The 15,079-nt window shown below is 45.3% G+C and overlaps 1 protein-coding gene across 2 annotated transcripts in view; it reads left to right on the top strand.

Annotated features, from left to right (window-relative positions):
* Positions 1-9,925, top strand: part of AMPH (amphiphysin) — a 156,284-nt gene extending 146,359 nt beyond the window's left edge. For both annotated transcript variants that reach the window (XM_006198527.4, XM_072965232.1), the window contains exons 18-21: positions 379-588; positions 2,226-2,453; positions 5,194-5,295; positions 8,664-9,925. In XM_006198527.4, the coding sequence (XP_006198589.2) occupies positions 379-588; positions 2,226-2,453; positions 5,194-5,295; positions 8,664-8,771 (648 nt within the window). In that variant the 3' untranslated portion in view covers positions 8,772-9,925. The remainder of the gene's footprint in view (positions 1-378; positions 589-2,225; positions 2,454-5,193; positions 5,296-8,663) is intronic.
* Positions 9,926-15,079: the final 5,154 nt, after the last annotated feature.

Here is a 15,079-nt window from a genome sequence, read left to right as displayed (position 1 = left end):
TAGAAAACAAATGGTTACCAAAGGGGAAAGGGAGCAGAGGGATAAATTAGGAGTTGGGATTAGCAAATACAAACTATTATATATAAAGAGACAAACAATAAAGACCTACTGTTGTAGCACAGGGAACTATATTCAACAGCTTGTAATAAGCTATAATGGAAAAGAACATATATCTGTGTGTGTGTATATGTATGACTGAATCACTATGCTATATATCAGAAACTAACACAACACTGTAAACGGACTTCAATTAAAGAAAAAGAAAGCCACAAAATCTGATGTGCCTCAGCAGAGGGGAGAGACATGAAAAGGCTGAGTCTGACTCTTACTGAGGCCCGTGGAGAGACAGACACGGCCTGTTTGGTTTCTGGGTTGCAGATCGCACCTGGAGCGGATGCGGATGTGACTGTGGGCACCCTGGTGCTGGCAGGTGAGGGGGCCCCAGTGGAGGCAGCAGAGATGGAGAAGGCGGCTCTTCCCGCTGGAGAAGGAGCAAGTTTAGAGGAAGCCAAGGTGGATACCGAAGCCACAGAGGCGGTAGACAGAGACAGATCTCCACCGGAAGAAGCAGAAGTGGCAGTGCCTCAGGTATGTGTCCTCATGAAACAGATTCAGTTCCAGGGAGGTGGCACCCCTTGGAACGTTCTGTCCGATTGCTTAATGGTGATGACTCTTTTGGGTGTGGAATAGTGGATGGTTTGTGGCCATTCTGTGGCACCCCATTCTACTGAAAAGAAACACTCGATTTTCAGAAAGAGTGAGCATTCTCTCCTTCATGTGGTACCTCCACTCTGTCCATATCAGCATCACGAGGCTCCATACCGGCCCCTGTTGCTATGGCGAGCTGGATGTAAGCACAGATGGAGGCCAAGGAAACTAGGGGATAAAGGAATGGAGAAACAGAGGGAGGCACACACAACACAAAGGATGAGAAGGGAAGGAGGAGAAAGAGAACAGGATAGAACAATAGCGTTGTAAGGATTCAGTGAGAAAAGAACCCAATGTGCTCAGCGCGGAGCCAGGCATGTGGTGAGATGCCAGTATCAGTAGTTAAGTCATATCACTATTATTACTGTTTCGTGGTTGCTATTATTATTAGACTGCCCTGAACTCACCGACAGGCTCCTTTCACAAAAGGCCCATCCGTATGTATGTTGCACTTTCAAAAGGAAGTGGGTGATTAATATGCACATGAACTTGGAGTTAGCCCCAGCTCTTCACGGCATCAGAGAGATGGTCAAAGGCAACACGTGATATTTATAACGTGGGACCTCAAACCCAGGTGCCAAAGCCAAGACAGTGGTTCTAACTTCATCTCCTACGACTCTGGTCTTCTAAGTAGGAACGTGAAGAGTTGGTTTAATGTTAGGCTTTGCTTTTTCCTGATTATTTGACTCATAATAAATTTCCCTAAGTCTCTCCAGAGTTACTGAAAGCTTGAAACTGAATGATCCCTTCCAAAGAGCGGGTAGCGGTAGTATTTAGAGAAATAAAAGTCTGTTCTACTTTTTTCGTTGCCTTTCTTGTCACGATGCCAGTGGGTATTTTTGTCTGTACAGGCATGCTTGTTGGAAGACTGTATCCTTTCCTCCAAAAGAAAGGACATGCACGTGTTCACTGGTAACTGGGAGAATACAGAACTTGATCTCTAGGCTTGCATTATGCTAGTGAAAGTCCCCTCTGTGCTCATCTTTTTTTAAAAAAATAAGAGGGAGATCTTGGTCCTCTGGTTCTTTCCCCCAAGACACTTGGAGTGGCAGGGTGGGCTCCGATGACAATCACCAAGTGCAGGACAGGTAGATTATCTCCAAACACAGGCTGGATCTTTACCAACAGTATGATTTCAAGGAGAAGAGCAATCAGCAGGTTAAATGTCAGTTTCAAGCGAGGGCTACTTTCAGTGGGACAAGAATGGACCAGGCAGAAATGGGAGCGTCCTTGGAGCCCTGCATCCCCTGCAGGGCTGTCCCCGACCCGGTCACAACTCAGCCTGTCTCCCCGAAGTCTCCTAGCCCTCTTCCCAGTTCCCACGGAAACCTCACTCATACCAAACTGCCTGCTTGTTCAAGGAGGCCATGCCTAGAGGAAGGTCCTGCAAGGCGGGGGGGCCCAAAGGTCAGAAAGGCGTGGGGAGCAGCAGGCGTGAGGCTCTGGAGGGGGACGGGTGGCGTGGAGGAGGATGCTCCCGCCCCAGGCCCCGCACCACCACGTCTCTCTCCCCCCAGGAGAAGGTCATCCCTTCTGTCGTCATACAGCCCGCCTCCAACAACGAAGGGGAGGGAGAGCACGAAGTAATCGCGGGTGCAGAGTCCAAGGAGGCGACTGAAGACGCCGCGCCCCCGGGCCCCACCAGCGAGCCGCCCCCGGAGCTGCCCTCGGCGCAGAAGGCGGGGGAGGACGCGGCCCCGGCCAGCGGGGCCTCCCAGGAAGTGCCTCCCGGCTTCCTCTACAAGGTCTGCACCGTTCTTAGCTTTTAACCCGCTGACCACTTGCCCTTCCTTTGCGTTGAGACCGTTTGGCACCAGCCTGTGGTTTTCCGATTCCTCCTCTTGCCTTTTTGCTGTATCTGTTCCCTCTGCTGCTTCCGCCTCCATCCCGCATCCCTTGTATGTAACACGGCAAGACTCCCATGCTGCTGGACAGACAAGGACCGTCACAACTTACTGTATTGTAACAACCTATAACGAAAGGGAGCTCGCCACAGGGCAAACGACATGCCCGTTGGTAGTGGGCGGGTGGGTGGCGTCCACCCCGGGGGCCCTCCTGGCTCCCCGCGGAGCCCGGGGCCTGGCATCACCGCGCGCTCCCCGCTGGAGAGCAAGGGACACCACCCACTCAGCTCCGGCACCGAGTCGCAGCGCGTGGCACGGAGGCGGGGGTCAGTCAGTATTTTAAAAGGAAGTGAGTACTCCTGTGCACAACCGTGAACTCTTCCACGGTCAGCTTCTCTCGTTTAAAATACATCGGAGTTCCTAGAACACACTGCGAAATGATGAACTTTTTCTGTATTCAGCAAACGGTTGGATTATGTCTTATTGGTGGTGAAAGGCATGCCGTACCTGACAGAAATCTTTACTTCGTTTGAATATTCATTAGGTCTCATGTCTCAAGACCGCATTGGTAACCATCATCCATCAGTCCTAGAGGTGGCCTGTGAAAGCTGCTGTAAGCGTTTATGGTCACGCTTCTTGTGGACCTTCTTTTCCCTGGGCGCAGGGTATCTTGTTGATGTAGAATTGGTAGGGTTAAATGAATCCTTCCAGCATGTATGTGCTGTTACAAATTCTCATCGTTGGTGTAAGAGCTCCTGTTCTTTGATATCGTACAAAATATGCAGCAATGTTCTCACGGCTATACTGTATCTTGATGTTATCCGGTCATGAGCCTAAATGTAACTGTGATCTTTGGGGGAAAAAAGTAAGTGAATAAATGTATTAATGAACTTCTATGATAAGGAAACAAAATTAATGGGAAGAAGGTTTTGCTCCAAGAGGCCATGGGATGGCTACTTAGAGTCTCCGCAAACTGAAGAGTCTTTACCAAAACCCCAGTAAATATCTAAAAACACTGAAGCCAGCAGTTAAAGGCAGATACTCCTACCTAACAGAATATAGTTGGAATTTTAAGTTGTATATTTGATTTTGTGTTTCCACATTCAGCTCCTTTCCTTCTAAACAGTATTAAATGTCTGTGTGTCTGTCAGGGGGAGGGGGGAGGGGGTGGGACTGAACAGGCACAGTCATTTTCTTTTTCTTCTCTCTCTCTCTGCTCGTTAGAAAGTAGCTGCTACCTTGTCTCCTCCGATGGGGACGGATGGGGCTAATGGATTCATGAATGAAGGAATGTGGAGACCAAAACTAGACCTGTGGCCCGTGAAAGGATATGCCCCACCGTGTTCTGTTCTGAGTAGAGGACCCGAAGTCACGGGGGCGGGTGCCACTCAAGGCGTGTTCTGGCCAGGCTGGCCCCCAGCTTCCGTCCCTGGCTGCCTTGCGGGCGGAGGAATTGGACTTCCCCGCTTGCTGGGCTTCGGTGTTCTCATCAGAAAAATGAATTTGGAGAGGAGATAGTCATTTCCAGGTCTGCGTGGACTAGTTAGCTGGGCTAATGTTAAGATTCGTATGCAGAACACACAGTTTAAAAGCCGGTTGTTTAACCTGGGCAGTGGGGTTGAGGCAGGGGACACGGGAGACATAAAACTGGCCGTGACTAATAGTTATTCAAGCTGGGTGGTGAGCACGTGGGGGTTCCTTAGAGTAGTCTTTCTCCTTTTGCTTTTTAAAAATTTTCTATAATCAGATTTTAAAGAAATGTTTCAAAAAAGGGGGAAGAATGGTGGGGAGACAGGATAGATGTTGTTTAAAGGTACAAACTTGCAACAAGTGGTAAAGAAACCCGAGAGGTCTGACGCACGGTGAGTGCAGACAGCCCTGTTGTATTATAATCATCAAACCTGCTAAGAGACTAGAGCTTAATTAACCCAACAGCTAAAAAGAAATGATAATTATAAATGTGATGGAGGTGCTCATATTGCTACAGGGGCAATCATGTTATGATATATAAGTGCATCAAATTGACAGGGTGTGCACTTAAATTGTACCATGTTATTTGTCAAATGTATTTCAATTAAAAAACAGAAAAAGAGAAAGAACAGAAACAGATTGTAATGGTTTAAAGGGTAAAATAGAGAAGGAAGTTTATTTGAAAGAAATTGATCACAGGGTTTAATTAGCTAGTAATTCCCATATAACATGCAAGTGATGGTTTTCCCAATTATTAATTCTTTTACAGAAGCTGGGGTTAAAGGAACTTTTCACTAGGCATCTTTAGTTCAGGTTTGAAAAAAAATGTAATAAAGCATCAGTGACAATAAAGTGCAAATCTCTAACAAAAATATGATGAGCTAAAATTTAATTAATCCACTGCATTTTAGCTCTTGCAGAAGGCATTGCTTTACTAAATATACATCCAAATGGTCTCGGTATCAGTTTGTAGGATTTAGATGTTTTAAGTAAACAGAGATTTCCTTTCTGTCTTCAGAGGCCTCTTTTGGGGTGTGACCCATATCTTCATCTTTTCTATCCAGTGTGGAGATGCTTCGAAGAGTGCCTGCTGATGATCTGGCTGAGAGACTTTGATTGGACGTCTCCTTTTCTTTCTAAAAGTGATCAGTTATCTTACAATCTTTCGCAGGTGGAAACATTGCACGACTTCGAGGCAGCAAATTCTGATGAGCTTACCTTACAAAGGGGTGATGTGGTGCTGGTGGTGCCCTCGGACTCAGAAGCTGACCAGGTAAAGGATGAGGGTGGAAGGTACTGCGGGCTGTGGTTTTTCCTGAGGGTCAGCTGGGCACAGTGACTTCCTGAAGCCAGCTCCACTTTCTGAGATGCAAGGAAAGGGCGTAAGACCACAACACATCACTAACTCGGTGTTTCGGGTGCCTCTTTTGGGACGCTAATATATTGTGTCTTTTTTCTACAAATAGATGATATTATTACCATCTTTCAGCTTCAGTACTTGAACATATTGATACTAGCTGCTTTAATTTTCTTACTGCTGATTCCCAAAGCTGGGCCATCTCAGGGCACGTTTCCATTGCTTTTTATCTTTGGGTCATATTTTCCTGTTTTTTCTCGTATCAGGTAGTTTTTGTTTTTTTTTTTTTTAATGAATACTGGGCACAGTGGATGAGACATTGTGGAGTCTCAGTGATTCTGTTTTCTTCCTCTGAAGAATGTTTCTTTTTCTTCTAACATTTAAATTACTAGATAAATACCTTGGATCCATGGAATTTTGTTTTATACTTTGTTAGGCTGGATCTGTTTTAGTTTTGCCTTTTTCTTTTAGTCTAAATTCTTCTTTTTTAAAGAAATGTTTGAGGGGAAGGTAATTAGGTTTATTTATTTATGTTTAGAGGAGGCACTGGGGATTGAACTCAGGACCTCACGCATGCTAAGCATGTGCTCTACCACTTGAGCTATACCCTCCCCCTTAGTCTGAATTCTTAGTCCTGGGACTCTGTCTCTACCTCTAAGGCATTCTCCTTTGAGGTTTCCATAGAAATCTTGAAGGGTTTATCAAGCCCACTAACTTTCAGGCATTTGAACTCAAAACTCTGCCTCCCCTCTATTGGCAGTGCTTAAATGTCTACTCAGCTTTTCCTGCCTTCCTGCTGCTCCTAGAGTCCCTGTCATGAATTAAGCTTGGGGGGCAGCTCAGGATTCCAGGGGAGCTTTTCTGTCTAAATATACAGAGGGGACCCACCTCTGTAGTTTCGTATTCTCAGGATGTTCTCCATAAAAGGCAGCTTTGGAAGCCATAAAATCTCTCCCCTGGATGCCCTGCATCACACAGACTGAGGATAACCCTCCGAGGGAAATCTTTAGTTACATAGATCTCACCCAGGGCAGCTTCAAGGGTTATACATCCCCGAGTTTCTGCCTGCTTTTGGTCATTCTCAGTGCCTTCAAATAGTCATTATATATGCACAAACCCGTTACCTATAACCACTCCAATATATAAACATTTTATATTATATATTTTGTAAGTCGTTTCTCTGTATAGATAGTTGCATATATGTATCCATATGTATATAGGGCTGTACTTGTTTTAGTATTTAGAATGGCTTTATGCAAAAGCCTTTGTCTGACACGGGTTATTTTGCCATTACCATTGTCTCCAGCATAGCCTAAGCAGTTAGAATTTAATTTTCTATATTTTCCTCAGCTAAAGATTGATACTGACTATTACTCTCCACTTTGTACGCTGGATTGCAGAATGTATGTGTCGGACTGGGTCTTGTTTAGGGGTGGGTTCCAGCCCTTTATTTTTGTCTTTTTAATGTTTGTTTTTTAAACATTTTTTATTGAGTTATAGTCATTTTACAATGTTGTGTCAAATTCCAGTGTAGAGCATAATTTTTCAGTGATACATGAACATACATATATTCCTTGTCACATTTTTTTTCGCTGTGAGCTACCACGAGATCTTGTATCTATTTCCCTGTGCCCTTTATTTTTGTCTTGATTGAAACTATTTTAAAATGCGTGAGTCCAATTGGCTCCAGGAGATTTTTCGGTCGCTGTAAATACAGTCAAATGTAGACACTTGAGAGGAAAATATGAGCTTTTATGTGCCCACTGGACATGTAGAAGATACTTAGTGATCATCTTTTACTCTAAATATAACTTTGTCCTTCACATACATAACATCATAATTTTATGGAAGACACTTTCCCTCATCAGCTGGGATATTATCAGTTATTTTTATTTTTATGGAGTCATTTTTTTCCTCCATGTTATGTTTTTCTGCCTTGCAAAATTGGTCTGTCTAAATGAGTATATTTCTCGTCTCTGTAGCGGCATCAGTTTATGGTCTCAGATCATATCAAGAGGGAATGTATTCAGCTTCTTTATTTAATTTTTGAGACCTCGTTTTATCTGATGTACTTGAACTCTCTTGGGGATTGGCTCAGATTAAATCCGGTCATTTCTCATCTGAAGTGGGTCTCTGTCCTGGACTGGTTAACATAATAAAGATAGTCATTTCCCCCAGTTTCGCTTCATACGGTCTGTATGTCTAATATTATTTCTGCAACTCTGCTTTCCCAACTGGGCTCTGTTTACTTCGAGTTGGCCAAGGGCAGACAGCAGCCTCAGTTTCTCAGTTTTACGTCTGGTCTCCCACACTGTCTGCCCACACGTAGATGGGTTCTTTAACCTTTCTGCGGCTGTCTCTATTCTTATGAGCGCATACCTACCTATACAATAGATGTTTATGACTTTATAAAGCTCTAAGAAGGTTTCCAGCGAGAATGTCTTGACATCAGACTGCTCTGTCGTTTATATAAACTGGAAAAATTCGTCAACAGCAGCCACGAACACGACAGTGGTAAGAGGCGACACATATCAAGCTGTTAGTATTCGCTAAGCCTTGTGTGTGGTGGCTTATTTCAGTTAGGTGCTGAGAGCTGGCAGACAGCGTTCTTGCTTAGAAGTGAGCGGCTGAGGATGAAATAAAAGAACTTTCCATGGCCTTGTCAGCACTATATTCCAACCCAGGGGTCCTCAAGCCTTTTTTCACTGTGATCCACAGGACAGGAAAAGTTCCAGCATGTGACTTTTTTTTTTTTTTTTAAGATTTGGCTTTAAAAAAAAACATTTTTTGGAGAGGTGGGGGTAATTAGATTTATTTATCTACCTATTTATTTATTTTTAATGGAGGTACTGGAGATTGAACCCAGGACCTCGTGCATGCTAAGCACGTGCTCTACCACTGAGCTCTGCTCTCCCCTGTGTGACGTTTTCACACAGTGTTCCTCTTGCACTGGCTAGAGTTCTAATTTTTGCCTCTTCTTTAAGAACTTATGTCATAATCCAGTTAGTGTCAATTGATTATCCTTTATACAAAATTACAATATTAATATTAACCTTCAATTAACTATATGCATACAATAAATCCTTTCAAATATGTATTTTTTTAGCTAACAGCTTGTTTGGGAAAAGCCTTCCCACTGAGCTCAGCACAGCAGTTTACACGTAACGTGACATCCTCATGGCAAGACCACAACACTAATGAAACCAATTATTTTACTGACTGTTGCCTGTGCAGATTTTTCCAGTGGTTTGTGGGACTCTGAAAGCCCTGTCTCTGTCTTGCAGGATGCAGGCTGGCTGGTAGGAGTCAAGGAATCAGACTGGCTTCAGTACAGAGACCTGGCCACCTACAAAGGCCTCTTTCCGGAGAACTTCACCCGGCGCCTGGATTAGGGCCAAAAGTATCGTAGAAAGAGCCTCATGACCGGGTTTTTAAACCTTTGTGCAAACCTAAAGAGTTCACTTTTGCCCTTACACTCTAAATGATCTACAGACTGATGCCAGACGAAGCTTGGAAGGCTATATCAATGGAGCATGTATGCAAACACATGTAAGAGAGAAAAAAAAAAAAAGGTAAATTAAGGAAAAACTCTTCACTGGTTCCCACGTTACCGATAACAGGTTTCTTTGTGCTTTGTCCGAGCTGTGTGAAGACTCGTGTACTCGACTCCCCCTCCTCCCGCCAGTTCTAAAGTAGCTTCCTCCAGACCAGAACCTTAATTTCTCTGCGCCAAGTGTGTGGTGTTGAGTGGCTGCCTTGCAGAAGACGTGACGCACTGTCCTGTAAGACGAGGTTCTCTTACTCCCGTGCGCAGGTGTGAGCACGCGCTCTCTCCCCCTTTCACGTTTTACTGTGTTGAAAACGAAACTGCTGCAAAAGTTTTCAGTGTTCTTTTCCAAGACGCCTCTCTTTCTCTCTCTCTCTCTATATGGACACACGGTCACACAAGCTAGTTCCCATCACTGCCGGGTCTATGTGTATGCACAAGGCTGCATACGCATAGTCACTCGCCCCCCCCTTCCATGGTAGCTCTTTGCCGCTCAAGTGTCATTGATACATGCATTGCTCTTATTCTGTCTGGCATTACAGTTGCAGCTTTGCCTCCGGGCAAAACCAGCCACCCCCATTGCCGAAACAGTCGACGGTATCTGTGTTCGTAACGTGCATTTTTTCAGGATGCGATGACGGAATAGCACGTCAGAGCTGCTGCCGCTTTGGGGAAGGCAGAGCCTGACTGATGGTCTCGCTGTGCGGCCTCTGTGGCTGGAGGTCGGCGAGTTGGGATCAGCCGCTCAATTGTCTTAATTTCTGCCTTTCTGAGATTGGCTAGATGGCGGGGCATTCAAATCCATCCCCCTCAAAGAACAGTATTTCCAAAAGCTCCTATATATTTCCACCTCTTTATATTTATGCAAGTCATCTTCACCGATCGTCCTGAAATAAGAGTAGGTGATGTATGCTGTATCCACAAGTCATCTGTAACGATTATGTTTTCAGTGCTGTGTCATTCCAAATAAACCTTTGGTAAGCTCCAGCAGCGACCTTACTTTCCTTCTGATGAGTCGTTTGTGTTGAAAAGCTTGTTTCAGTCGAACGCACTGCTTGCAACAGTGTATGTTGGAGTTGTTATTTGTGCCGAAATATGCTTGAACCCCCACCCCTCCCGTCCCCCAGTTGTGCTCCATAGCACGCCTCCCATCCCCAGACCCCTTCATCCCAGTCATTGCTGGTCACTCGGTGGTCCCTGCTGCCCGGCAATCACTACAGCACAAATAACAGCTGTGGGGGGAGCCCCCCACCCCGCCGCCGCCCGAGGTGCCGGCTGTGGCTGCCCCGTCTGTGTAGCACAGAAACCTGACCGTCTTCATAATCAGCAATTTCTTCTCACCCCAGCCTCATTTTTGGGTCGCTTTCTGACATGCTTATGTTTGGAGGTACATCAGAAAAATAGACTAGGTGGCATGGAAAAGTCGATTCACTGGACCATTGCTTATAGAAGAGAATTCTTAAAACAAAACCCTTTCAATTGATTTCGATTGAAAATTTCTATTTCAGTTGAATTCTCTTCGGCCAGTATAATTGCCCACGATATGAGCTGATCAAGGATGGGCATCATTAGACTTGTCAATGTGGTATGCATTAATGATTCATGGTTTGAACTCTCTGGGTGGATTTCTGACTTGGATGTTTAAGTGTTCATAGGGAAATTGCTCTTATTGACCCGAGATTTTTCCAGGAGCTAATTTCCAGGGAAACTGGATCATCACGAATGACTTTGACCCAAGAAGCAGTCCCCTCACCTCCTTTTCATCTTTTAAGTTTTCTCTTACAAACGCTGTGGCACTCAGACCCTCAGATAGTTCAAAGGACCTTCAAAAAGTCAAGTAAAGCAGGCCCATGGTTCTTACTAACATACACCCATCTGGCATTCCTACCCACGTGTAGATTGAGTGATGCGTATAATTGCAAGGTGAAGCCCTCTGGCAATTTGGACTTTTAACGGTATTTCAGCATCACTAGGGCCCCTGGGATGGGAAGAGCTCCGTGCACCATGCTGTCATTCTGTCTCCACCTTGGCCTGCTCTTTCTGACGAAGCCAGGAGAGTTTTCGAGTGAGCCAGACGCACACACCCATCACGTCTTGGGCTGCCAGGTGAAGGGGGTGCAGCTTCAGAATTCTGTGTCGTCCTTCAGCACATAAAAAGCCTAAACTCAGACTATAAGGAGAATCCCAGCATGGCCCCATGGCCCATTCTGATGGCCCATTCAAGGAAAAAAGACCTTGGGGAAACCACAGATATGATAAGAAATCAACGAGTTTAAAGATGATTGAGGCTGAGCACTGGGTTCCACACAAACTACGTGAACACCTCCATGCCTTGGAAGTAGACTGGCTGGCCTTGCTAGGAGCAGCAGGAGCTCGAGCTGCCTTCTGAGTTTTACTTGGAACCTGACTAAAAACCTGATGCATGTTGTGTGCCAGACCTTGGAGCTGAGCCCATTACAGTTTCCTTGCGGGGTGGTGTAGCTGCTGCCTTCCCAGCAGGGCATACCCTCGTCCTGGGACTCGGATAAATGGCATGGGACACTTGGTAGCTGCGTGGAGAAGATGGTGACTGGCATTCTTTTTGCAAACCTAGAAAACTGAGAGCACGTGGTCCTCTTCGTCCTCGCTCCCACTTTGTGATGATCCTGTCACCACGGCCAGGCTGCGACGAGCCCTGGCTATTCACGGCAGCCTTCCTCAAATGGGTTTGCAACATTTTTGCATAACACCCGAATTAAATATGCTGGAATAAGCTCGATCGTCCACCCAAATACTTTGTGGCTCGTTGGTGATCCTCTTTGAAGCTTGCTGCATAGCAGCACATACTTTTCCACTTGCAAAGGTAGCTGAGATACAGCCCTGAAATCTATGCAAACTGAGAGGGGCAGGCCAGGTACCTTGAAGTTCTTTCAAAGAATATCTAAACTTGGATTCTTGAAATCCAGCTAATGCCTAGTCCCCTGTGGTCTCAGGTCCAACACTCAGGTTGCCTCATTCTTGTGGGTTGGGTCCAGGTCACGTGCCCCCCAACCCAAACCCACCAGGCTGCGCCTGCCCTTTGCTCTGGGCAAACACCTCCCGAGGACTTTTAATGCCATGGAAAACCAGTGCAGTGCAGGGGTGCCTCGTCCTCGGCACGGTGCCCTTATGTCCTCCTCCGTTAATAGATACCATCAGACTCAGTGTCCTTGGGCTCTGCTCTCCAGAAACCCACCAGTGACCACCGAGTGGTTTCTGCGACATCTGATGGTGCCTCCAAACTCCTCCAAACTCTGCGATTCCAAGATGCTCATTTTCCCTGTTTCCCCACCTCTCTGGTGGTTCCTTCTCTGTCACCTCTACTAACCTTTCTTGTTTCTTCCAGCGAGTACTGGAGTGGGGCGTGGGGCAGGGCAACGCCGATCTCCACCCCGTGGTTTGTATTCCACTGTCCAGAGAAGGTTTCCTTGGAGTGTCTGACTGTGGCTTCCCAGTCCACACGTTCATGTCTTCATTAAATATTTGTCAAGCTCTTGCTGCGTGTCAGTTACTGTGCACAGGCCCACGTTGACTAAGACCTTGTGCTTGAGGAACTGCTCTGGAGACCCGGCTGCGGCACCCCAGGGAGGGGTCCCCTTCTTCAGAACCCTGGGCTTGGAAACATGGGAGCTCGCCTCTGCGATATATTTTCCAGATTACAAACACCTGTGTTTGTTTCTTCCCTCAAAATATTGTGCTACTGTGCACTTTCATCCCTGCTACCCGATCTGGGAGTGGTCCTCACTGCTGCCTAGGAAGACCCTTTTGATGCTCATTGTCCCACTGTCACTCTACTTCCCTTCCTCCTAGTTTATCCCCCACCCCCCATTTTACCTACACTGATGTCAGTGTTAGCACCACTCCCCTCTTGGTTGGTCTCTCTCTGACACACACACACACACACACACACAAATGATGAACTCCCTTGTATGACATACTGAATCCCCTTTCAAAGCCCCCCACGTCTTCACCAATACTTGTCTTCAGAGGAGTCTCCTCACTGTCCCATCTCACCCTCCATTGCACCTCTCTGCTTTGCTCACCCCCTTATGTAACCTCCCTCTCCAGAATGCCCACCCCTCTCCTGTCTGCCTCTGTGTCTCCCCTTTCCCTCAAGGCACAACTGAAGTCTCACCTCCTCAATGGAGCTTTCTCCACCAGTTCACGCCTCTGTCCGCACCCACTCGGCTTATTGAATTCAGCATAAAAATATCATAACCTTTTGTTTCCCCAACTAACCAATAAACTCTCTCCCAACCTTCTCTGTATCTTGAATCTGTTCTAGGACCTTATATACAAGTACAGCAAGCAAAGGAACACGAGACTGAGTGATTAATTCAGGGAAGTCCTGAAACTCCAACCCCTAATCTGAAATTCAACTTAAGAGGAAACTATAGAATGCTCTTATAATAACTGGAGAAGGGAACATTTTCTTAACCCAGACTTCAAAGTACCCAGAGTGTATGGCCAAACAAAAATCTGACTACAAAATTTTGAATTTCCAATTAAGGAAAGATACTTGAGACAGAATTAGTTGACCGATGATAGATTTGCTGAGGGTATTTGTATCAGGCAAAACTCACAAAGGATAAATATCTAAAATACAGAAACTCATTCAGGTCAACAGAAAACTAATAATAATAATTAGTATAATCATAATATAATTTTAATAGTTTAATTATGTTTATGTTATTTTATTTATCTTTATGTTTATAACAATAAATTACTGTAAATAGTAAGAAGTATAATAATATGCTTAGTATTATATAATATATAGTGTAATGATATATAGTATAATAATAACTAGCATTTATTGCATGTCTGTTATTTACCAGACACTCTCCTAAGTGTTTTGCATATATTAATTCATTTCACTTTCACTAACCTATAAGCACTTGCTGCTTTTACTTTTCGCAGTTGGATGATATGAAGAAACTCACTTAAGGTCACACAGCCAATAAACGCCAGAGCCAGGCAGCCTGGCTCTAACATATGCTTTAACCCTCTCCTACCGAACCTCCTTTTTGCTGTATCTGAGACTCAAAGAGGCAAGTCTCTGAAGGAGACATCAGTGGATACCAAGCACAAAAAGAGACTTTCAGCTTCCTAACAATCTGACCAGAGCCACTAATCTCATAGACTAATGAGATACTGCTTGGTAGCCAACTGGCTGGTAAAAATTAAAATGTCAGGTTACACAGCACTGGCGGCATTTAATGAACATATGCAGGTGTATTCCCTGTGACCAGCAACCCGGATTACATTCGCAGGGAACTGCTTAGGTGGTGCGGCAGCAGGTGTCCGTCAGCGCATAGCCGGTGACGGCCGGGAGGGGGCAGCAGTGGGAGTGCCCGTCGCCGGGGGATGGACGGAAACAGCTCAGTGGCTGCTGACGAGCAGAGAGGAGCAGGAACCAGGTGAGCTGACGGATGTACAGACGTAGGTGATAAGCTGGGGATGCCACTTACATCAATGCAAAAATACATTCTTCACAAACAGCTCTCTAGTCTTGACAGACACATAAGCTTGAAGGACACACATCACACATAATAGATCGAGCATTCATGACGGGACTGGAATCGGGAATAAAAGAGGAAAAAAGAATAAAATAAATATCAAATACGTAAAGCCATGTAGTAAACTGGCACAAGTTAATGATGATACTGCGCTAGAAACTGAAAACTATGAACCCCCCAAAATGAGAAGTAAGATTAAAAAATTCAGCAAAAACAAAAAGAAAGCAAAATCTATGTACCATGGAGACACTCAGAGAATGCTAATTTCAGGACAAGCCATCCAAATCTCGCATTTGAGCTTTGCGACTTAATTTTCAACAACCCATCTCCCCTCAATCTCAAGAGTGGTTTCAACTGATAAGTTAAGATCAGGGTAACACAAAGAGCGTTTGTTCATTTTCTTCAGTGGTTGTAGAAAACACAGCTTTTTCCTTCTTTACGGGAAATTCGTGCACACTGGCTGGTACTGGCCATTGTGCATTGGTCCTGAAAGGTGGCCTCACCCTCAAGGCAAAGTTCTTCTCCAGGGCAATTAAAGCAAACCCAGAATGAGTACGTTTCCACGTTTAAAGAAACTGGATTCAGGCATCACTACAAGCCCTGGGGAGCTCAGGGACAC

The sequence above is a fragment of the Vicugna pacos genome, chromosome 7, assembly GCF_048564905.1.
Source record: "Vicugna pacos chromosome 7, VicPac4, whole genome shotgun sequence".
Taxonomy (NCBI): domain Eukaryota; kingdom Metazoa; phylum Chordata; class Mammalia; order Artiodactyla; family Camelidae; genus Vicugna; species Vicugna pacos.
Note: the sequence above shows the minus strand (reverse complement) of the source record. Positions and strands in the feature narration are given on the sequence as shown.